We start from the raw sequence: 25,600 nt of genomic DNA on the forward strand, positions 1-25,600 counted from the left end.
AATTTAGTTGTCACACACTAGTAATAGCATATTTCCACTTACTGAGCGTCGACTCACCCCATTACTCTAACATTTTTCAGGTGAGCTAGTTAGGCGAGCGAATCAGGCTTGCGGATAGAGAGAATGTTTAATCACCCTGGTTTAGGGTGAGTTTTTGACAGAGTTAGGTATATTTTTGAGTAGATGTTGACAGAAGAGCATTTTGTATGGAAATTGTTTGTAGATATTGGTTTCTGGTGTTGTTTTGTATATATGTAAATGGTTATATGATTTGTGTTTCCGCTGCTTAGGCATGGATGTAAATGCACAGATATACATATATAAAAAAAATATGGTATGAATTTTGAGGTTGTTACATACAATCACCAATTTGCAAAACAATTATACAAAATACTATTTCATCACATGTGAAGTTTCATGAAACAATAAGGGTGTGAAGAAGGTTATAGAAATATCACTAAAAACAAAGTCGGTTATTTGTCTACAAAATCCATAGCTAGTTCCACTATTCAAACAGAAAAACCACAAGTTAGAAATATTCAGTTAAAATTTCAACTAATTTAACTATAGATTACTACAGATCCCTCGTTTTTATAAAACCGCATAGAACTAAATGAAGGTTGTGAAATTTTTTTCCCCCCCAAAACCTCTCTTATTCTCTTCTAATCAACAAAGGTGAAACACCCTGTGACACTTACGAGTTTATGTAATGATTTATAATAGGCTTAAGTTATGGGCTTTGTCCACGAGTAAATATGCTTACCCCATGTTTGGAGATACCTTTAGAGTTATATTAGATTTGGATAAGATGTAGTATAAAATTGTGTCAAAGATAGTCCAAATAAAATAGTATTTGGATGCATAGATTTCGAACCTTAGATTTAAATTTGAATTAATTTAAATAAATTCTAATACAATTTTATACTACATCTTATCAAAATCTTATACAACTCCAAATTTAAAATCTCTTGAAATATAGGGTAAAAATACAAAATAAGTTTTGGATTTTTATCCATAGAGGAAGAGAAAAGATTCTTTTCATGGTGGGCCAAAAAGGCTTTAAATTTTTCTTTTGGTGTAAGAAATTCGTAGGAGTGAGATTTTCCAGGATATTGTACTCCTACTTACAACTTATTCTTCACTGGTCAATGGTTTGATTCGTTCAAACAATGAAATAACTAGGAACCTACCCAACAACTCAATTTACTTATATTTTTTAGAGCAAAAATCTTAATAAAAATATAGAGATATCCTCAATATTTTAAAATTTTAGGACAAAAATATATTGTTTTCTCTTAATTTTTTAGTAGAAGAAGGTCAAAAGATTTTTAAAATTACACAATTTTTTTTTTATTTTTTTATAGAAAATGCAAAACTTTATTAAGATTTTAAAATTTTAGGACAATTGTATTATTATGTTTTTCTTTTTATCAAAAGTCAAAATAAATTCATGAAAATTTGAAACTTCAAAAGAGATTAATAAAATTTTCAAAAATTTATGAAAAGTTTTATTTTTTTATTTTTTTTGGTTAAAACTTGGTGTACATTGTTGGCTCACAGTCAAATAAATTTTTAAGTAAAGTAATAATTTAACATGATATCAGAATCAGTTTTTAGGAGGTCTCGAGTTCTAGTCTTATTGTCTGCATTTATTTTATAGTATTTAAAAAAATATTACGTTTATAATGAGTGTTATTTATTATATGTTTATCTCTCTACGTGCTTTTCGATTATACGTGCGTGGAGTATAACTTTTAAATGATGGGAATTCTTAAAAAATTTTAAAAACATTTTTTAAAAGAAAATTATGAGTCATTTTGTCCTAGGTCCTCGGTTCTATTTAATTGGAGCTACCAAAGTCATTATTATAATTTATTTTTCAATGATAATATAATATCATGAAGCCTGATGATCCAATCTTACCCTCACATGTAGTGCACACGTTGCACTTCTTGACTACAAACTTTTGCGTACACGTGCTTTGCTCTAGGCCTATCCACGTAGACTAAGATTAAAATAATAGCTATAAAAATTAACTATTTAAATGAAGTGTCACATAAATATTTTTATCAATCGTTCATTTTTTTAACGTAAATATTTTTTACTATATGAATAATATATTTTTTTTCAAAATAAAACTTTTAAAAAATATATCAAACTAATATCATATCTTTAAAATTTTGAGTCACTGTTTGTGAGGAAAAAGGTTCAAGATAATAATAATAAAAAAAAAAACTATTTTAATGTGACATGAACAATTTAATCTCGAATGATCATGATAACACAAAAATAATAGCATATATCCATATAGTAGCATAAAAAATAAATTTCCTAATTTTATGATCATTCTTTATTTTCAAAAGAAAATAACATTATTGTCATACAAATAAACAAACTAACATAGAAATAAAATGATCTAAATATTATATTCTCGAGAAAGCTGTGAGATTTGAAGCAACGGAAATCTTAAATCATATTTAGAAATCAAAAATTTATTTTTTAAAAAAAATTGGAATATTTTAAAAAATCAAATTATCTTTTTTGTCATAAAAGAGTTGAGAAAATAAAAAGAATTATAATAAATCAATAAAAAACTTTACTTTTTACAATATTTACTATATAAATATAATTAAAATTAAATAATTTTTTTGAAAAACCGAGCCGATTCCATCAAACCGGGAACCAGAAAACCGAATTTCTCTCCCACCCCAGGAAAAACCGGGCCGAAAGCAAAACGGAAAAGGGCAGAAGGTTTATGGGTTTTGATAAAGGAGTGACCAATTGGGAGGAGACACGTCACATGCGGTCAGTCCACGCTAGAACTCGTACAATGAATGAAGAAAGAAAGAAAGAAGGAAGACGCACAAGCACACCGTTGGAAACTTCCTTATTCCAGAATGACCCCTCATCTCCTCTCTCTCCTCCTCCTCCTCCTCCTCCATTCAAAATGATGTAAACCTTTTCTTTTTTTCTTGTTAAAAAAAGAAATGATCAATCAAACCACAGACAATCCAAGAACTTGAGACTTGACTTCCAAGGCCCCAACACAGTGTCTTCTCTCGTCCTGCACCCTCTCCCTCTCCCTCTCCCTCTCCCTCTCCCTCTCCCTCTCCCTCTCTTTTTCTTCGCACATTAGGATTTTCAGACCCATCAAGGGCTCTGTTTTCGTTCTTCAGAGTTCCTTTCCTTCACAGGTTGGTTCTCATTTTCCATCATTCTTTGTTTTTAGGGTTCTTCTTGAGTAATTTTCTTTCTACCCGCTTGTTTTTCTCTCGCAAAACTCATAGCATTAGTGATTAGTAGTAGTCGTCTGCTGCCGTGAAGTCTTCTGCGGGAGTGTAAATCAATCTCTTGATTTCATGTCGTGCATGTAATCTGATGTATGATTTATCGATTTTGAATTTTTATGTCGAGTTCCCTTAATTGATTGATGCATGCCCTTTTCTTGTGCAAACATTAGAAGTCCCCAAAACCAGGGAGGAGAAAAATCGTAGGGTACGATCCCTAAACATGTGTTCTGTTCTCCCCTGTTCTTGTTTGTTCTTGAGTTTGATTTATGAGGTGGGTTTTGTCTAACTTAACAAGTTGCCACAGCGTATTGATGAAGTTATCTAATCTCGAATATTACTGGGCGTTTTGTTTGACTTAACAAGTTGTCACAGCGTATTGATGAAGTTATCTAATCTCGAATATTACTACTACGTTTGGTTCATGGGGTTTGAGTTTAACATAGGGTTGATTTTGCTGTGATATTCTGATTCTTCTTAGCAAAATTCTTAATTCTTCTGTCTATGGGTGTGATTGGGGGTTTCGCTTTTCTCTAGTTCCAAATCCTTGTTTGCTTAACTTTTTTGTTTTTTTTTTTCGTTTTTCGTTTTTCTTTTTCTTTTTTTCCCCCAAGGTAGTGGGAATCCCTCTTGTTTGCGGTCTTGAATTTTTCTTTGGCGCATTTAATTATTAATGTGCAGACAGTATGAAAAAGGATTTACATCCTGTTTGGTTCGTGAAATCGAGTAGGATGGGAAAGGAATGGAATAGAATATGGAGAAAATGTAGAAATCAATTAATTGAGTGGTTAATGCTAAGAGCAGTCGCTTTTGATACATACTATCTGTCTCTCCACCATTGATGTCAGGTTTACTGATGTTTAAATTCTTTCTTCGGACTTAATTGTTATTATTATTCTCCATTTCTCCAATTAATTAGCTCTGTTCATTTCTTTCGAACTTTTGTTCCCAGTTTCGCCTGTGTGATTTTGATTTTCTCTCCTCATTTTATCAATTTATTGCAAAAGTATATTGACTTTATTTAGAAGTCTGGGGAATTAGATTAGTTATTTTCACTGATTAAGCTAAGTTCCTGTGAAGGATAATGGCACAATTTCTGGACGAAGATTGGGTAATTGCTGGAGATGACTATTGCAACTTGGTTGATGAAGATGATCTTTCTCACAAGGATGACTGTGGATCTGAGGAGAATTTTACACAATCTTCAGACTTGGACTTTGATGATGATGTCGATGTGAGTGTGAGCATGTTTAATATTTTAAACCAAAGTTTCAGAACAATATTCATTTCTCTGGTTCACAGCATGTTCAGTACTGATTGGGAGCTAGAAACAAAATGATGCATTGGGAATTTCTTGAGAGAGCTTAATTTTGTGCTATACAAACCAAATCGTAATAATCTTTTAAAAAAAAAAAAAATTTGAATACGGATTTCAATTTCTTTTGATAGAAGTTGAAAGAATTGTTGCAAGAGACATTGTAATCTCTTCTTCTCTGTATTTCTCCGCTCTTTTTTGACTAAATTCTTTTCGTTCCTTCATTGCAGCTTCCAGGATTTCAGTCCGTAGCAGTTCAATGGGTACCTGAGAACGAGGATATATTTTTTGAAAAAATTAAGCGAAGGGAGGACATGACCATTGAAGATATTGTAAGGGAACACAGCCTTCCTTTCCTGCCAGCTAAATCTCTGGTTAGATTCAGATCTGTCTGCAAAAACTGGGATGAGTGGATAAGAAATCCCTTTCTAGCCCACAAGCAAACAAACTGTTTCCGAAACTTTTCGGGTCTTTTTCGTCAGTCCACCGATGGCTTCTGTTCCTTCATCTCGCTCAATCGAGCTGCATATGACGTTGCCTCGCCTGACCTCACGTTTTTGCCTGAAAGTGTTTATATAAGAAGCTCATGCAGTGGCTTACTTTGTTGCCAAGGCCGAAGTGGAGATCATACCTACTACATTTGCAACCCTGTGAACATGGAGTGGATAGCTCTTCCCCAGCCAAATCTTTACCATGGATCCGAACCAGCTGTAGTGCTTGCCTTTGATCCTTCCACTCTCAATTTTGCCGCAGATTACGATCTGGTTTGTGCCATCCCTCCAATTGACTCTCCAATACATTGTTTTGAAATATACTCTTCGAGGACTGGCTCTTGGAGGGTTTCTGATACAGTATGCTGCGAGGAAGACGTGTTGAACTTGAACAGCTGTGGATTCTACATGAAGGGTGTTGCGTATTGGGAAACTTTGTCGACGGGAAAAGTGCTGGCTTTTGATATGAAGCATGAGCATTACGGAGTTTTGGAACTTCCTGATGGTGTTGGGACTTTGGCAGAGATGCGCGGGGAATTATGTTACATTCAGGCATATCCCAATGCTCAATATTCGTGTGTTGTTGACATATATGGGGTTGCCGATTTGGGCTTGAACCAGAGGATTGTTCTTCCTAATGCTGTCAGGGAAACATACGAGCATTGCCGGGTTTTGCCCTGTATTAATTCCAATATTTTGGTGATTCTTGCTGGGGGGAAGACTATTGCATATTACGTCAAAGATCATAAAGTTGTGCAGCTAAGAAGCTATGGGGATTTGAGAGCAACGTACTGGCCATATGTGAACAGTCTCGTTCACATCACATCCGGTCCTGAAACCTGAAGAACACTTCTTGTTCTTGGTATGGAATCCCTTTGGAGCTTTTGGTATTTGAACTGCAGTAGCCTGTAAATTTTCTATTTGGTGTGCCTATGCCCTTCCCCTACGCACCTATCTAACTTTACTTGTGTGTGATGTTCTTTAGTTTTCCAATGAGATATTGTTCATTTTTATTAAGATATAATGCTCTAATTTGATGGACAGAAGAATGAGAGGCAAATGAAAAATAATGTCTTTGGGGAAGAGTACTTGCCCAATTTGGAAATTCATGATCAAGCATGCTATTAGGTGAACCCTAACTAGCCATGGACCCCTTTTGAAGCTAGTTTGAACTGCCTGCGTCACGTCTCAATCTCTTATACATGGCTTGTTGCGACTTAATATTTTCACATATGGCCGGTACGTTAAAATATAAACATATGGTTAAATTATATTGGTCTCGAAGCATGCTACGTAGTATATCGGAGCACTTAATATTTGTTCACTAGGATCGGTCTTTTGGAAAGCATGACTTTCCTGTAATTCAAATGAACATAAAATTGTTGAGGGTTAGGGTGAGCAGCTACAACACCAATATACATCCTTTAATCTATGCTTATCCATTTAGGGTTTCATCATTTGACTAAGTGGTACACGCATGAATATACCCTAGGATTATCATCGCTATGAGGAATCTCATTAGCCAAAATTTCTATCATAAGCTATTTAAATAGAACACTGCATAGCTTCCAGGTCTTGGTTTCTCATGCCACTCATCCTAAAATTAATTATATTGAAAGCCTTATGAACTCAAATCGAACTGTAACATTATTTCTCAAACTTCGAAAACATCCTTGATGCATCTCTTAGAAAGACCAAATGAATCTTGCAACCAAATTAATTCAACCATTCAATGATGTGCTACAATGATAGCAAATAAATTAAAAAAAAAAACTTATTTGAGTATATTTAAACAATAACTTATTTGAGTTTATTTAAACAATAGATAAACATAAGCTTAGCCAATTTTTTCTATAATGATTCAATCACATAGGGGGCAATACTTTTTTCTTCCTAATGGATTCCACTCTTGCCAAAAAACTGTAAGTGAAGATTAAACATACCTACCCTAATTATTATCTCTTCTAAAGTTGTTTTGTTATTTTTTTTAGACTTGGGGGCTTTTGTTTGGTCTAAATCGCTTCTAAATAAAATAAAGTTATTTCTGAATTGGTTCAATTATTCAGTGAACTAATTAGACATTAAAGCGTTTAGTTACAGTTTTGAGTTTTCTTAAATTTCTTAAAGAAAAAAAAAAAAAAAAGAACAATGGATTTTTTTTGAAGAAAATAATATTTCTTATATCAAAATGAATGACAATGTGAACACTAGGTGATATGAGTAGAATTTAAAAGGAGTTAACATGAATAATTGTAAATCAAAGAGATATTATAAATATCATAAAATATGCTATGTTAGCATATACTTCGCAGATTTTGCGATTGATATCGGATCTTCAATAAATATTCAAATAAAAGAATCCTTGGTTGCTTCAACAACGGACAAAACCATCGGCTGTTTGATGAAACTGTCAATGGTGTAAATCTAAATTGCATTATATCTGAAACTGTTTATGTATGCGTCAATGGTATGATCGACGGTTTACATTCTGTCTGAAATCCTCAACGGTGTGATCAACGGTTTTCTTCTAGGTTAGCCTCTATCTGAAACTGATGATATGTCCATCAACGGTTTCATATCAAGATAGCAACGTATCTTCATGCTGATTTGGACATTCCTTTTTTGGTTTGATTTTATTGTCGTTAGAGCAATCTTCATTCTGATTTGAATATTCCTTTTTTTGGTATGAATTTAAATATATTGTCATGTTGATTTGAATTGTCCTAATTTGTTGGAATTGATGGATCATCATTATGGGTTGAATTTATTGATGCGAGAGCTACAGTATCCCTCAACGTCTCGCCACTGATTTGGGCTAGATTGATGGCTTCATTGATTGTCTCACGTGTGTTAAGAAATCAAAATATCTTCTCTCTCTCTCTCTCTCTCTCTCTCTCTCTCTCTAAACTCGCAAGAAACCGCCCTTCTCTCTTCTATTTCTCGCCATTCGTCGCCCGAATCGACGATCGGAAGTCACCACGATGATCTAGGAGCATTTCTCTACAAGTCCAGTGGAGTAGATTTTTGAACTAGGCTTTTCAAACACCACTCCAAGGCTAGGGTAAGATTTAAGGAATTAAAAAATTTTGATGTTTTTGGGAGTTTAATTATTTATTTGGAGTTTGTGGGCTTGGAAATGTTAAAATAATATTTTACCTAGGGTTGAGTTGATTAAACTAGGATTTATGAATTCAGGGTTCATGCGAGCGCCTTAGGTGCAGTTTTGGGATCCCTATAGGCGTAGTTTTAGGAAAACATGTAAGGGGATTAAGTTAAGTCATGTTTTATTAAATTTGAACCGATTAAACTGTTATATATATATATATATATATATATATATATATATATATGTATACTTATGATTTCAAGAGTTCTTTCGAAAACCAACCGTTCAAAGTGAGGTTTTATAAACTATGGTATATCGTATGGTATTTTGAATGAAATAAATGGTGCAAATCTGGGTTTTATCTTGTGAATTAAATATGCTATATTTTCTTGGTTGCTTATGGGATTATATTCAAATACCGAAATTGTGTGGCAGGTGAATAATTTGTATGGTTTATTGTATAACCGAATTTGGGTATGGTTATGAAAATACTGGACTGTTTGTGAATCATACTAGAACTGCCTTTGCAAAATACTGGGATTTGATATGACGGCCGGGGGCCGGGTTTTATTTAATGGTAGGTTATATATGAAATGAGTTTGTACTACAGTTTTTATTACCGAAATTGCATGATATGGTTTAAGAACCCCGATGATCAGTTGTATTGTGAGCACAGTACAGTTGTTAGGGAATTTTTACGAGACCATGTGCGCCCACAGTGTACTGAGAGGTGTAGGGTGGTCTCTGCCGTTTAGCATGCGTAAGGATGAAGTACCTTTCTTGGAGACCGAACCAAGAAGTGGTAAGGCTATTGGACCTACAACTGAGTTGTGGATGCCTGTAGACGCACTTGTAGATGATTACTTTGACTGTGTCTGAGCTGATCCCCCAAGGCATAAGTCCAGCTTTCGGGCCGCACAACCTGTACTATTGGGGAAGTAAATGGTGTGTTAGTCCCATGGAGTGTCTTTTACGCATATATGTTAATTTATGTAAATCATGTTATTAATTATTGAACTGGTTTATACTGAGGAAGAAAATGCATATTTTTCCAACTGTAAAGGTGTGAGCATTTGTATGTGAATTAAAATGCATGAACGTTTATGACAAAGTAAACTCTTCGTTCGAGGGCTTACTGAGAAAGAAGAGTACCCTGATAAGTATCAGTTGTAGTCATACCAGGTTGCATAACGTATTATAGCAGAAGGGGAGTACATGTATGGGCGTGTAATCTCCCTTATCCTTGGGAAGTTTCACTTATAAATAATTGTGTGTGTGTGTGTGTGTGTGTGAGTGAGAGAGAGAGAGAGAGAGAGAGTATGGTTTGAGAATGATTTTATAACTGTGTTTAATTAACAATTGATTATATTTTATATACATTAAAACTCATGTTGGTCACACACTGATATTAACTTAATTTGCCTTATTGAGAAGTCTCTCACCCCAATATACCAATCATCTTTTCAGGACCATCTCAAGATCGTACTTAGTGAACTCCGGGGCAGGGTGATAACTAGTTTAGTTTTTGTAAGTGTCTGTAAGAATTCTAATGTACTTAAGTTATGTTTGAACTCTATGGATATGTCATATGATTTGTAATATAGATATTTGGAGACATTTGTTTATAAAGGTAGTTTAGAACTCTGGTAATGTACTTTGGGAGAATGTATCATTTATTTTCGCTATTTTTATATAATGAATATGGTATCAAGTATACAGGCGTCACTAAAGTAGTTCCTCGGACCCCACGTGGCGGGTCGGGGCATTACAGGTGGTATCAGAGTCTAGGTTTGCTTGGTTCTGCATACTTTGATAGTGGATGATTACCAGAGTATATGTTGAAATAAGATAAGGATAGGAATGGGTAGGTTAGGTTGAGTTTTAGTCTGGTAGCTTAAAGGCGGAGATCTGTTGACGGTCTTCTGTGTTTTTCCTGTAATAACGATTTCAGGAAATCCACTATAAATCCATCGATGATTTCGTTTCCGAGTTGAGAGACTGGAACTTGGAAATTTAAGTGGGAATGCTAGGTTGGTTGGGTATGTGCGTAGTGCCGGTGTTATGGTTAGAGGCTGATACCTTGACGGTTTTGTGGCAAAATTGTGTAAATGATTCTTTTTAACTATGAACTCATATGTTATATTACTTCTTCATTCCATACTTGCATCAACCATGATAAATGTGGAATTTCTAAGTTGGTTTCTATCGTATCTTCAGGATGGATTTTGGGGGAATGGACATCGTGGCTGGAGGGGATAATCATGTGTATACTTCCAGTGAGGATGATATGGATGCCTTGGCAGTGTTGTGAAGTATAGCGCGGAAGGCTAGGAAGGAGAATCGAAGGGACTCCAGATAGCAGGATCAGCTACTGGTTGGTCGGGGCTGCACTTTTCAGCAGTTTACTCGGACGAATCTGCCGTCATTTGTCGGAGGAGCGAACCAGATCATAGTTGAAGATTGGGTTCAAGAAATAGAGGAATTGCTAGGTGTGCTGAAGTGCACAGAGGAACAGAAGGTGTGGTATGCCACCTTTAAATTAGTGGGGGAAGCGAAGAGGTGGTGAAGATCCGCAAAGCTGGTGGATGAACAGTGGCCAGAACTTGCGGCTATTACCTGGAGCCGTTTCAAGGAGGTTTCCTTTGATAGATACTTCCCTACTACTACCCGAGAGACTAAGGCAAAGGAGTTCCTGAATTTGACTTAGGGAAACTTGACCATACAGCAGTACGCGACTAAGTTTATGGAACTATCCCACTTTGCTCCATACATGATCTTGGACGAGCCGAAGAAGGTCCAAAGGTTTGAGAAGGGTTTGAGGTAGAGAATACACGCACTGGTGGTGGCTTTGTTAACTCAGAGTTTTTCTGAGTTAGTGGACAAGGCCATGGTAGTTGAGGCCAGTATCTAGGAGGGTGTGAGAGCAGTAAACCAAAAGAAGAGGCCCTCGCCTCAAGGGATTTCAGAGTAGCACTAGCCAGGGTACATGGAGGAGGCCTAGTAATTTCATGGGCCAGTGGCAAAAGATGGGATATCGAGCCCATCAGGGGAATCCATCACGTCCTACTCGTCCCAAATGCCATCAGAGGCATTGGGGCGAGTGTAGGGGTGGACTAGCTGGTTGCTACCAATGTGGTGGGGTTGGACATATGGCGTGGGACTACCGCGCAACGTTGACTCACTCTCCTTCATAGCATCAGTATCGGGAGGGTAACCAGATATCCCAAGGTGGTCACTAGAGGGGCACCGTCGAGGCACGAGTGTACTCGCTTACGTTGGGAGATGCGGAGAACGCCAACGATGTGGTGACAAGTATTATTTCCATTTTTTCGAGTAGTGCTATTGTGTTGTTTGACTCAGGTGCGACGCACTCTTTCGCAGCTCGGGCAATGGTTAAATTATGGAGGGTAGGGATTCAGTTGTTAGATACCGAGTTAGGCGTGGTCACGCCGACAGGGTAAGTTGTGGTGTGTAGCAAGGTGATCAAAGACTACCCAATGGAGATTCAAGGGATGCCTACTAATTTAATTGTTTTTGACATGCATGGGTTCAACGTCATTTTGGGAATGGATTGGCTAGCATCCAACTATGCGAGCATTGACTGTCACAGGAATGAGGTAGTGTTCAGACCTCTTAGGGAGCCAGAGTTTAAATTCGTCGGGTCATGTGTGCGCTTTGCACTATGAATCCTTTCAAAAATTCAGGCAAAAAGGCTACTTCTAGAGGGTGGCCAAGGGTACCTTTCATTTGTTAAAGAAGCATCGAAGGAGGGACTTAAATTGGAGGATATCCTAGTGATAAGGGAGTTCTCAAATGTTTTTCCTAAGGACTTACTAGGATTGCCTCTTGATCGCGAGGTGGAGTTTGCCATTGAATTAAACCCAGGGACAACACCCATTTCCAAGTCTCCATACAGAATGGTTTCGACTGAATTAAAAGAGCTAAAGGAGCATTTGTAGGAACTACTTAACAAGGGGTTCATCAGACCGCGCGTATCACCCTAGGGAGCGCCGGTATTGTTTGTAAAGAAGAAAGATGGGTCAATGAAGATGTGTATTGACTATTGAAAAATTAATAAGATGATAGTGAAAAACAAGTACCCATTACCCCATATTAACGATCTATTTGACCAGTTAAAGGGCACACAGGTTTTCTCCAAAATCGATTTACGATTCGGGTATCATCAGATGAAGGTTAGGGTAGAAGATGTTCTAAAGACAACATTCAGGACTCGATATGACCATTATGAATTCCTAGTTATGCTGTTTGGATTGACAAATGCATTTGCAGTATTCCTGAATCTGATGAACAAGGTCTTCCACTAATATTTGGACCAGTTTGTGGTAGTGTTTATTTACAATATATTGGTGTATTCAAAGAGCCTAGAGGAACACGAAAAACATTTGAGGATAGTGCTTCAGGTGCTGAGAGAAGGAAAGTTGTATGCTAAATTTAAGAAATTCGAGTTCTGGCTGGAACATATTGCATTTGTGGGACATGTAGTGTCTAGGGAGGAAATTTTAGTGGACCCGAGCAGAGTAGAGATGGTAGTTGATTGGGCGAGACCGAAGAATGTGCACGAGGTTAGAAGTTTCTTGGGTCTGGCAGGATAATATTGCCGGTTCGTTGAGGGGTTTTCGAGGCTATCAGGTCCTCTGATGCAACTTACGAGGAAGAACAGGAAATTTGAGTGGACCGGTGAATGCGAGCAAAGTTTCCAAGAATTAAAGCAACAACTAGTCACCGCCCCAATGTTGACCATTCCGTCAGTGAGGGTGGATTCGTGATCTACAGTGACGCATCTCAGAAAGGACTCGGGTGTGTCTTAATGCAGTAGGGAAAGGTTACTGTGTACGCTTCTCGCCAACTCAAGAAGTACAAGAAGAATTATACGACACACGACTTGGAGCTGGCAGCTGTAGTTTTTGCATTAAAGATCTAGAGGCACTACCTATACGGTGAAAAGTGCGAGATCTTTATTGATCATAAGAGCCTTAAATACTTTTTCACCTAGAAGGAATTGAACATGAGGTAGCAGAGATGGCTTGAGTTGATTAAGGACTACGACTGTACCATTAGTTACCACCCAAGAAAGGCTAATGTGGTAGCTGATGCTTTGAGTCGGAAGTCGGTGGGTGCATCAATTTCAGCGATTGTTGTACAACATCAGATCAGGATGGACCTGGAGAGGTTGGGTGTGGAAGGAAACCATTAGGCGTTCATTGCCAATTTGATCATTCAGCTAACCTTACAGGAGAAAATTAAAGCCGCTCATATGAGAGACTTGGAGTTGATGGAAATTGTGGAGAAAGTATGGAGCGAGTAGCAACTAGACTTCAATGTTTCTGAGGATGAAGTTCTCTTATTTCACACCAGGTTGTGTGTACCTAACGACACAGAGATTAAAAAGACAATTCTAGAGGAGGCTCATCACTCTCTTTATACTGTTCATATGGGAAGCGCAAAGATGTATAGAAATCTGCGAGAATCCTTTTGGTGGAGTAACATGAAGAGGGAGATTTCCAAATTCGTGGAACAGTGTCTGACATGTTAGCAGGTAAAAGCAGAGCACCAAAGACCAATGAGACCACTTGATATCCCTAAGTGGAAGTAGGAGCATATCTCGATGGACTTCGTATCGGGGTTACCTTTAGTGGTGTATGGACAAAATGTCATCTGGGTAATAGTGGATTGGCTAACAAAGACTATGCACTTCGTTCTAGTCAGGGTCAGTTATTTTATAAATAGGCTGGCAGAACTTTATGTGCAGGAGATTGTACGACTTCATGGCATCCCGATTTTCATTGTTTCAGATCGAGATCCATGGTTCACCTCTCAGTTCTGGAAGAGTTTGCAGGACACCTTGGGATCTCAACTCACTTTTAGTATCACGTTTCCTCGCAGACGGATGGGCAGTTTGAGAGGACCATTCAAATTCTAGACGATATGTTGCGAGCGTGTGTGTTGGATTTTGGAGATAGTTGGATTCGCTATCTACCGCTCGTTGAGTTCGCGTATAATAACTGCTATCAAGCCAGTATTTAGATGGCACCATATGAGGCTTTATATGGTCGCCGGTACCGATCTCCATTGTACTGGGATGAGGTAGGCGAGTGGTAGATTTTGGGGCTAGAACTTGTTTAGTAGACCTCTGCAAAGGTCGAGCTTATCAAGGAGAGGATTAAAACAGCACAGAGTCAGCAGAAGAGTTATGCGGATACTCACCGATGGGAGCTAGAGTTCAAGATTGGTGATATGATATTCTTGATGATTGCTTCGATGAAAGGGGTGATGAGGTTTGGGAAGAAAGGCAAGTTGAAACCTAAGTACATTAGGCCATTTGAGATCCTAGAAAGGATTGGTCCAGTTGCCTGTCGAGTGACGTTACTCCCAGCTTTGTCTAGGGTTCATGATATTTTCCACGTATCAGTGTTGAGGAAGTACGTGACAGATCCTTCGCACATGATAAGTTATGAATCTTTGGAGATTGGAGATGCTTTAGCATACGAGGAGGTACTAGTTCAAATTTTAGATCAGAAAATATAGGAGTTGCGTACTAAGGAAATATTGTCAGTGAAAGTGCTATGGCGAAATCATGCAGTTAAGGAGGCTTCTTGGGAATTAGAAATAGAAATACGCCAAAAGTACCCATAGCTTTTTAGAGAGACTTAGCGCTAGATAGTTCAGTACGGCGGCATAGGTAAATGTTGATTTTGTTTGCAGGTTAGATAAGGTAGGTTGTATAGTTTTGTCAGTTATTTACGGTTTCGTATATGAATGGTCTTTGTGGGAGTTTTGTTTGATATTGTAATCTCTCGAGACATTGTGTGTAACCATGGTATTCCTCCACCATAAGTGAGGGTTGTTAATAAACTTAAGACGGGGCCGCTATATGGTTGGTTACCAACTCTTCTGTAGAGATGGATCGTGAGTTAAGGATGTGATCGGTAACAATTAGCAAATTTCGAGGACGAAATTTTTATAAGGGGAGAGATTATAGAAACCCGAACCTAGAAAATAAAAGAAGTAAATAAGAAAAGAAGAAAGAAAAAAGTTAAAAGGGCAAAACAACAAGACTCGTCGACGAATCCCCTATTTTCGTTGACGAGTGCCCTTCGATGACTCGTCGAAGAAGTGCTAGCGTCACTGACGAAGAAATCCCGAAAGCCAGGAAATCTTAGGCTTAAGATTCGTGAACGAACCCCTTATTTCGTCGACGAATGTTCTTCTGCAACTCGTCGATGAATCCTCTATTTCGTCGACGAATCTAGCTAGGTCAACGGCCTATAAATAGGCCTTGAATAACTTTTCCATTAAGAAATCAAAATATCTTATCTCTCTCTCTCTCTCTAAACCCGCGAGAAACCACCCTATTGGTCTTATAAGACTTAACATCATATTTTGATGCTAACAAACAAAAGGAACTTAACATATTTGGTTGAGTAATAATATTTTACGACTCACAAGGATCAAGCATGTGAGTATAAGGTCAAGTGCTCACAAGATGATCATATGAAGCTTAAAGCATGGATTCAAGGATGATTTAATAAAGCTTTAAGAAAATGATCACATGGAATATTTTGAAAGCTCACTTTAATTCAAGTGATCAAGAATGAAAGCTCGAAGAACAATAAAGCTCATGACCAAAGAGAACTCAAAGTAATAAACTTCAAAATTTCAAGGAGTTTAAGAAATGAAGAGTTAAAAGAGTCAATAGGAAAAGTTTTGTAAGTACTTCAAGTATATTCAAATATGAATTTATTTTTAAAACTCATTAGGAACAAGAGACCTAAAACTAAAATATTGGAACATATTTTTCTAGAAAACATATTGAAAATTCCAAGAATTGAGAAGCAAAGAGAGTTCTTACAAAAATTATTTTAAAATCAGCATTTTGTCTTGACAGGAGCCTGACTGGAATCGCTAGTAGGCTGCCAAATTAAATGGTTTTAAAATACACAAATAGAAGGTCGTCAGGCTACTGCCTAGGCCTTGACAGGCGCCTGATGAGGTAATCTGAGAAACCTAACTGGGTTCTGTCAGGCTACTGCCACCCTACTAACTTTGTTTTAAACTGAGAAATTCAGTGACAGACACCTGACCAAAAGGTGACAGCCAACTGCCACCCTACTAACTTTAAAATTAACCTATCTATTTTAGTGACAGGCGCATGACCAAAAAGCATCAGGCTACTGCCACGCGACAGATTTCAAATTTTTACAACAGACAAATTTTTAAAATTAGATTGCTTGGGGCTCAAACTTGTTTAAAACTTGGGCACTACTCTAAGTAAACTTGGGGATCAAGTTAAATGTTTTTCTAAATCTATAAATAGCCTCAAGATCATTGAATTAATTCACCAAACATCAAAATCAGCATTCATACTCTTTAAATTTCTCTCAACATTCAAAGTCTTTGTCACTCTCATCTTGTGCATGAATTCTACTGAAATTTTGCTGACTCTCAATCACCAATCTTGTGTTACAATTATGAATTCTTTCAATCATTGAAAGAATCATTCGGTAATAAATTCTCTTGAGCTTCAATTTCAATTTCATATTGTATTACTTTGATGTATATAGTTTTGAAATTGTACTAATTTGCTTTGTGTGAAAGCATTATTATACGCAGCTCTTGTTTCTTGTTTCTTAGATGATTCCAGGTTGTTGGATCATTGCCTAAGCATGGGGTATCACTTGGAGAGGTGCAGCTCTAGCCTAATTGAAGGAGTGACTAAGTGAAGGGTATCACTTGGAGAGGCGGTGCTCTAGCCTATTGAAGGAGTGTGTAACGGTTTTGTTCCGCCTGAAAAGGAACTGGTTTAGTGAATCCTTTGGTGGTTTGCCAAAGGCAAGGACGTAGGCTGGGAATAAGCCAAACCTCATAAAAATTCGGTGTCACTCTCTTTCCCTTACTCTCTTTATTTGCAGCAAAGATTAACGGTGTGGATGATTTATATTTCTTATTCATAAAAACTACGTGGATTGAATTTTAAATAAGCTAAAGTTTAATTTGTTTTTGGGACTTGCGGAAACCGAAAGGAAGTACGTTGGTTGATCAATAATTTGCGGAAACCATAAGGGAGTACGTTGATTGGTCAACACCCTAAAACATATTAACTGAAGGATTATTTGAAATCTGATTTTGGAAAGAGTGTAGATGTTATATTGGTTATTATAAAGAAAGATCAAATTCATTCTCTGGAGGGCTTGAATCAAATCCATTAGTACCGGGTTTATTATTAGCAAGCATACATTCTTAATCTTTGCTTTAAGTATTGAACCTTGAAAGCATTAAAATCTATCTTTGAATTAATCCTGATAGTGCTGGATTAGAATTGTATAAAAACTTAAGTATTTGTTGTGTATTGGATAAATCAACAAGAAGTTGAGAATTTATTAAAAAGTAAGAGAGGTTAAGGATTCTTAAAAAGAATTAAAAGAAAATTTTAAAATCAATTCACCTCCCCTCTTGGGACTACACCTTAGTTTTCATGTCATTCTCTCTTCGATTTCTTGTCATTTGTCACCCGAATCGACGATTGGAAGTCACCACGATAATCTAGGAGCATTTCTCTACAAGTTTAGCGAAGTAGATTTTTGAACTGGACTTTCCAAACACCACTCCAAGGCTAGGGTAAGATTTAGGGAATTAAACAAGTTTGATGTTTTTGGGATTTTAATCATTTATTTGGAGTTTGTGGATTTGGGAAATGTTAAAATAGTATTTTACCTGGGGTTGAGTTGATTAAACTAGGATTTACGAATTCAGGGTTAATGTGAGCGTTGCAAGCGCAGTTTTGGGATTCTTGTAGGCTTAATTTTAGGAAAACAGGTAAGGGGATTAAGTTAAATCAGGTTTTATTAAATTTGAACTAATTAAACTATTTTATATATGTATACTTATGATTTCAAGGGTTCTTTCGAAAATCAACCGTTCAAAGTGGAGTTTTATAAACTATGGTATATTATATGGTATTTTGAATGAAATGAACGGTGGAAATCTGGGTTTTATCTTGTGAACTAAATATGCTATATTTTCTTGGTTGCTTATGGGAGTATATTCAAATAATGAAATTGTGTGGTAGGTGAATAATTGATATGGTTTATTGTATAACCGAATTTGGGTATGGTTGTGAAAATACTGGACTATTTGTGAAACATACTAGAACTGCCTTTGCAAAATACTGGGATTTGATAGTCAGGGGCCGAGTTTTATTTAACTGTTGGGGGCCGGGTTTTATTTAATTGCAGGTTATATATGAAATGAGTTTTTACTATAGTTTTTATTATCGAAATTGGATGATATGGTTTAAGAACCCTGATGACCAGTTGTATTGTGAGCATGGTACCGTTGATAAGGAATTATTACGAGACCATATGCGCTCACACTATACTGAGAGGTGTAGGGTGGTCTGATGTTGTGATATGGATCATATAATGAAGATGCACAGCAAAATAAACAACAACAAGTGCATGTAAATAACACGCACGCAACCAGAACAAGATCAACACAAATATTTATGTGGTTCGGCAAAACCTACATCCACGGAAGTAATGACACACAAATTTCACTAAGGAAATCAAAATGTACACAATACACTTCAATAATGATCACTCTCACTCTCAAAATATGCCCAGATGACATATATAGAGGTTCCTCAGAGGTTTCCCCCCGTTTGCCCAACCACCTAACGTTCAAAAATTTAAAATTTAGAAAAACTGCCGCAACCCAGGTGCTTCTCGTTGATGAACACAAAGCCTCGTTGACGAGACCAAGAAGATCCTTTGTTGATGAATACAGGGCTCTCGTCGACGATACCAGAAGTATGAAAAATTCCTACTCTCGGTAATTATTCGTCGACGAGCTTTAGAGCCTTCGTCGACGAACCTCTGTTGTTCTCTCGTCAACGAGCATAGGCCCTTCGTCGACGAATCCTGTTGTGCTGCCCCTTCATGTTTTTTCTCCTTACTTCTTTTCTTATCAAAACATAAGTATAAGAGCCATAAATAACAATATCCACCTTGGCGATTATACGCCCCTTAGGATAATCTCAAAAACATGAATTGCTTCACTTTGAATTCAAAAACGTTTGGTTGCGTATGTTTCCCTTCTATCACTCAGAGACATGAAGTAAGTCCAAACAATGCTTGAACTTCTCTAAAGTAACTGATTTGGTTAGTATATCTACTACATTATCAGATGTGTGAACTTTCTCCAACACAAGTTCACTAGAAGCAATCAATTCCTGAATCCTATGGAATCTCACATCAATGTGTTTGGTTCTAGCATGGTATACCTGATTCTTCTCCAAGTAAATGGCACTCTGATTATCACAATGTAGCACCACACCATCTTGCTGAAACCCCAACTCTCTGACTAAACTAGTAAGTCATAAGGCTTCCTTTGCAGTTTTAGTAACTACTATATATTCTACCTCAGTTGTGGACAATGCAACCAGAGACTGTACCAAGGATCTCCAACATATCGGTCCTCCTACAAGGGTAAACACATATCCCATTGTAGACCTTCTGTCATCCATATTTCTAGCATAATCTGCATCAACAAACATCATAACTGAAGGACAACCTTGTTTTTTGCCGAACATGATGTCATATCTTGATGTACCCTACAAGTATCTGAGTATCCATTTTACAGCTTCCCAATGCCACCTTCCTATATTAGAAAGGAACTTGCTCACCACGCTTACCGCATGTGCTAAATCTGGCCTTGTACATACCATGACATACATTAAACTCCCCACAACACTAGCATAGGGGACCTCTGACATGTCCCATATTTCCTCATCCGAACTTGGGCAATCTGCAATAGACAACTTGAAATGATTCGCTAGAGACGTACACACCAGTCTTACATCAGCTATGCTAAACCTCTCAAACACCTTCTGCACATAACCGCCCTGAGATAGTCATAATCTCCCTGCAGTCCTGTCTCAACGAATCTCCATCCCAAGTATTTTCTTGGCTGAACCAAGATCCTTCATGTCAAATTCCTTATGCAACATGTCCTTTAACTGATTCACCTCAATTAAATCCTTTGTAGCTATCAAAATTTCATCGACGTACAATAACAAGAAAATAAGAGAATCATCCTCAAGTTTATTCACATAAACGCAATAATCACACTCAAACCGTTTGTAGCCAATCTTCATCATGTACGAATCAAACCGTTTATACCATTGCCTTGGAGACTGTTTTAGCCCATAAAGAGATTTCTTCAATTTGCAAACAAAATTTTCTTTTCCTAGTTCAATGAATCCTTATGGTTGTACCATGTAAATTTGTACCTCCAAGTCACCGTGAAGAAACGCCGTCTTTACATCCATTTGTTCTAAATGAAAATCATAATAAGCTTCCAACCCCAACACAATTCTGATAGAAATATGTTGGACCACTAGAGAAAAGATCTCATCATAATTTATCCCCTTCTTTTGTGAATATCCTTTTGCCACCAACTGTGCCTTGAATTTCTATCATTCCTTTTTTGAAATTGTCTCCTTCTTCCTATACACCTATTTGCAACCTATTGGTCTCTTCCCATTTGGAAGCTCCACCAATTCCCAAGTTTTGTTCTTATGCAGTGATTCCATTTCCTCAATCATTGCTCTCATCCACCTATCTTTCTCTTGGTCGTGCACTGCCTCTTGAAAAGAAGTTGGATCATTGCAACAAGTAAGGAAAGCATAAGATACTAACTCATCAAAACCATACCTTGATGGAGGCTTGATAGTGCGTCCAAGTCTCCGTATAGGAATATTGTTGATTTGCTGGTTTCCCGAGTTAGAGCTCCCTACAACCATGGGACCATGATCATTTTCATTACCCTCAGCTTTGAACTCCACCTACACAACATGTTCATCACTGCCCCAACTTTCTGGCTCATGTTTCTGTTCATCAAACTCTTGAATATGCTTCACCATAGCCTTTTCTCATCAAAGAATACATCTCTACTGATCACCACCTTGTTTGTCACTGGGTCCCACAGCTTATACCCCTTCACACCCTCTAGATATCCCAAGAAGATGCAACGAAGAGACTTCAAGTCAAGCTTAGACCTCTCCTTACTAGACACGTGGACATAGATTGGACACCCGAATACCTTCAATTTAGAGTAGTCTACTACATTTCCCGTCCAAACCTCTCCCGCCACTTTACCTGCTAGTGATGCCCTTGGTGATCGGTTAACTAGAAAACAAGTCACACTAACTACCTTGGCCCAGAAATTCTTCGGTAGCCCTGCATTCAATCTGAGACACCAAACCCTATCAGCAAGAGTCAGGTTCATCCGTTATGCCATGCCATTTTGCTAAGGTGTCCAACGAACAGTAAAATGTCTCTTGATGCCTTGCTCCGCATAAAACTCCTTAAACCGAGAATCAGCGTACTTGGTCCCATTATCCTACCTTAAATATTTGATTCTCCTCTCTGTCAGGTTTTCCACTTCAGCCTTCTAAATCTTAAATTTGGCAAATGTACTAGATTTGTGACGCATGAAGTAAATTCAAACCTTCCGTGAGTAATCATAAATGAAACTCACATAGTACACATGTCCACCCTTTGATGCAACTCTAACTGGACCCCAAACATCTGAATGTATATAGTCAAGAATTCATTTTGTCTTGTGAATAACTGAACTAAATTTTGCCCTGTTCTGTTTTCCAAAAACACAAAATCTACAGAATTCCAACTGACATGATTTTAAACATTGCAACAATTTTTTCTTATGTAGTTTTTTCATGTCATGTTCTCCCATATGCCCAAGACGCATATGCCACAAAACAGTCTCATCTGATTCAGCATCCATGGCTGTAACTTTACCTACAACGATAGTTTCCTGCAACGTGTAAATATTCCCATCCATCTTCAGCCCTTTCATCACAGTCAAATTACCTTTCCATATCGTCAAGACTCCACCTTTGGACTTGTAATTAAAGTCATTACAATCCAAAGCGCCAAGAGATATCAAACTCCAACTCAGGTATATGTCTTACATTACACAATGTTCTTACAACAACATCAAACGTTTTTATCTTTACATTTCCTATGCCAATGATCTTGCAAGAAGCATCATTACCCATAAGAACTATTCCACAATTTACTAACCTGTAAGTGCTGAACCATTCCTTGTTTAGAGTCATATGATAAGAACATGCCGAGTCAAGTATCCAAGAGTCCATTAGATTTTCTGACTTTGTTGAAACTGATAGAACATCACCATCTGCTAAATTCTCTTCTTGAACAACATTTATAGATTTAGAAATCCCCTCATGCTTATTAGCATTTCCTGTAAAGACTCGGTGAATTAAATTAATTAAATAATAGGAGGAGGATAGAAAAAGGAAATTGTAAATTTGGAATTCAACAAGGTCTCGTCGACGAACACGCTTGATGGGATCGTCGATGTGAACACGCGTCTTGTCGATGAAAAGTTACCGAGGGACTATTTTCAGTTCTAAATTTCGTTGACAAGGAATAAGCATTCATCGACGAACTCTCTTCGTGGCCTCGTTGACGAGGTGACGTGTCTCATCGACGAGTGCAGGTGTATAAGCAGCTTGAACTCAGTTTTCACCGTAGAATTCACGTGAAGAACTTCTTTCTCTCTCTTTCCTCTTTGGTTCTCCTTCCTTCTCTTTAAGATTTTGGGTCCGTTTTTTGTTGGATCAATGATTTGAAGCTGCCATGCTACTCTTGGGGAAGTTCTTTTTAAGTTTGATAGAGTAGATCGTTGGTGGGGCTAACTTGGACTCCATTCCAGGTTCAGGGTAAGACTTTTTATTGAGTATTTGACATTCCTACAGTTGTAGAAAAGGTAGTATTTGAAGAAACACTAAAATTTTATTTGGGGCAATGTTGTTTTCAGTGTGTTGAGCGAGGAAGCCTGCGGGTGCAGGATTGGTCGTTTTTGGGGCTTTCCGGTAGTCAGGTAAGGGAGTAAACTAAAGTAATAATTTTTCATTAAAATTATTATTAATTAATAGAAGATTAATTTTCAGAAAGCATGTATTATGTATAAGTATATTTGGAAAAATACTACTGTTACATAGGAATATGTTTTTAGTGTAAAATGTCAGAAAATGTAATTGTAAAGCAGATTTCATGTTTTTATTCAGTTTGTGTGGCATGAATATTATTTCACGTATATTGTATTATGTTAAGTCGGATTTGTAGAAAAGACACGTTTACAGTTATTTTCAGGAATAACATATATAATGCAGGAAATTATGATTTCAGAATATATGATAAATTGTACATATGCTCAGTCTGTATCTATGATATGTTCGGCACAAGGTCGTGATTGATAATCAGCGCAAGGCCGCAATTATGTATGTTATCCGGCACAAGGTCGTGATTATTTATGTTATGATAGAGTTCAAAAAATACTATCAATCTATTTATGTTCAAACAATATATGATCATGTACTATATGTTATAAGAACCCGGATGATAGTTCATATCAGTTTTCAGGAGCACGGTACCGTAGCTATACAGTTCAGTTCAGTTCATACTTGTGCTAACTATCCCTGCTAGTAGAGGGGGTGGGAGATGGATAGTCGATGTGGTTTTCAGTGTAGATTTGTAGACGTCAACCTGACAGTTTGACTAAGGTGTGGTGGGCCCATCGTACTTACAAAATTTTGACTCAATAATGGTCGACCAGCCATTGTCGAGCGCACCTTCGGGATGCACAACCCATCATAAGGGGTAATACATGACACTAGCTAGCTATTCATCTTAGGTATATTTCAGTGCTACTATTTATAACTTATGATTTTACGAACATTAAGATACAGTATGATTTAGTATAACTATGAAATTGTATGTTTATTCAGTTACGATATTATCAGTGTTTTCAGGTATGTAATATGTACTATATATTTATTATAACACGCAAATATTTATGTTGCCACACAACTGTATTTAGTTTATTTCCCTTACTGAGAGGTGTCTTACCCTAACTTTAAACCATTTTAGGGAACTCAGAAAGATAGGCGAATCGAGCTTCACGCTGTTGAGGCAATTGTTCTACCCTGTTAGAAGGGTGAGTTTTGAATTAGGGTCAGTAGGTTTTTGATGTAAGATCTTAGTTTTATCTTTTGGTGTTTTGAGGAATGTATATATACATCTACAGAAATATGGGGGAAAGTAAGTAACTCTGGTATTGTATTTTGGTTGAATGGATGAAATTTATATTACCACTGCTTTGGTGTCCGCTGTGTATGACAAGTGTGTCCCCGTTACCCACAGGTTCAGGTTGACTTTGCTATGTTATAAGTTCATGGTATCAGGGAATTAAATATGGTTGATTATATAGTAAGATAAGCAGGACGTTACATTTCCCTTCTTCCAATTCGGATACTCCAGTTTCACATGCCCCTTTTTTACCTCATTTATAACATTGGATTTCCTTCTTCTTCTTGGATCGATTCCGGGATATCTGATTAGACCCATTTTTAAACTTTCCTTTGCCTCGTTCATTACAACCCTTTACCACAAGTCCTTCCCCTTCATCACATATTTTCAGCTTTTGATGAAAATTTAACAAAGCACTTGTTACCTCTTTCAAATCAAGTGTTTTTTTTCCCCACATAAGAGTGGTCACAAGATTTTCATAGGAATGAGTCGAGGGCAAAGAATTTAACAGCATCAAAGTCTTATCATCATCATCTAACTTCATATCAACTCTCATAAGATCACTTATGATTTGGTTAAACACATTGATGCGTTGATCTAGACTAGATCCTTCTACCATCTTAAGCTAATATAAACGCTGCTTAAGAAAAAGTTTGTTATTGAGGGATTTAGATATGTACCGACTTTCTAACTTTCGTCAGATAGCCGCTAGAGAATCCTCCTCCATCACCCGATAGAGAACTTCGTCGGCCAAACACAAGCGTATTGTCGACACTACCTTTGCTTTCAAATCTACCCATGTTATCTCATCCATTCATTCCGGTTGAGTATCAAGCAATGCTTTAGTTATTCCTTGTCGCACTAGAATATCCTTCACTCTCCTCTGCCATAAACTGAACTTTTCGGTTCTATCAAATTTGACAACATCAAATCTTGCAGAAGATGATCCGATGCCATAACAACTATGCTCTGATACCAACTTGTTGTGATATGGATCGTATAATGAAGATGCATAGCAGAATAAACAACAACAAGTGAATGTAAATAACGCATACACAACCAGAATAAGATCAACACAAATATTTACGTGGTTCGGCAAAGCCTACATCTACGGAAGCAATGACACACAAATTTCACTAAGGAAATCAAAATGTACACAATACACTTCAATAATGATCACTCTCACTCTCAAAATATGCCCAAATGACATATATAGAGGTTCCTCAGAGGTTTCCCCCCCATTTTCC

At 37.2% G+C, this 25,600-nt stretch overlaps 1 protein-coding gene across 5 annotated transcripts; it reads left to right on the top strand.

Annotated features, from left to right (window-relative positions):
• Positions 1–2,862: 2,862 nt before the first annotated feature.
• Positions 2,863–6,136, top strand: LOC131151764 (F-box protein At5g18160-like). 5 transcript variants are annotated; one of them, XM_058103200.1, is made up of 3 exons: positions 2,863–3,194; positions 4,357–4,521; positions 4,833–6,136. In XM_058103200.1, the coding sequence occupies exons 2-3, from the start codon at positions 4,372–4,374 to the stop codon at positions 5,934–5,936; spliced, it is 1,254 nt and encodes a 417-aa protein (XP_057959183.1). In that variant the 5' UTR covers positions 2,863–3,194; positions 4,357–4,371; the 3' UTR covers positions 5,937–6,136. The 5 variants fall into 5 exon arrangements, with proteins under 5 accessions (XP_057959183.1, XP_057959151.1, XP_057959176.1 ...); XM_058103168.1 differs by having other exon boundaries at positions 2,869–3,561; positions 4,368–4,521; XM_058103193.1 differs by having other exon boundaries at positions 2,883–3,495; positions 4,368–4,521.
• Positions 6,137–25,600: the final 19,464 nt, after the last annotated feature.

The sequence above is a fragment of the Malania oleifera genome, chromosome 1 (genome assembly GCF_029873635.1).
Source record: "Malania oleifera isolate guangnan ecotype guangnan chromosome 1, ASM2987363v1, whole genome shotgun sequence".
Lineage (NCBI taxonomy): Eukaryota > Viridiplantae > Streptophyta > Magnoliopsida > Santalales > Ximeniaceae > Malania > Malania oleifera.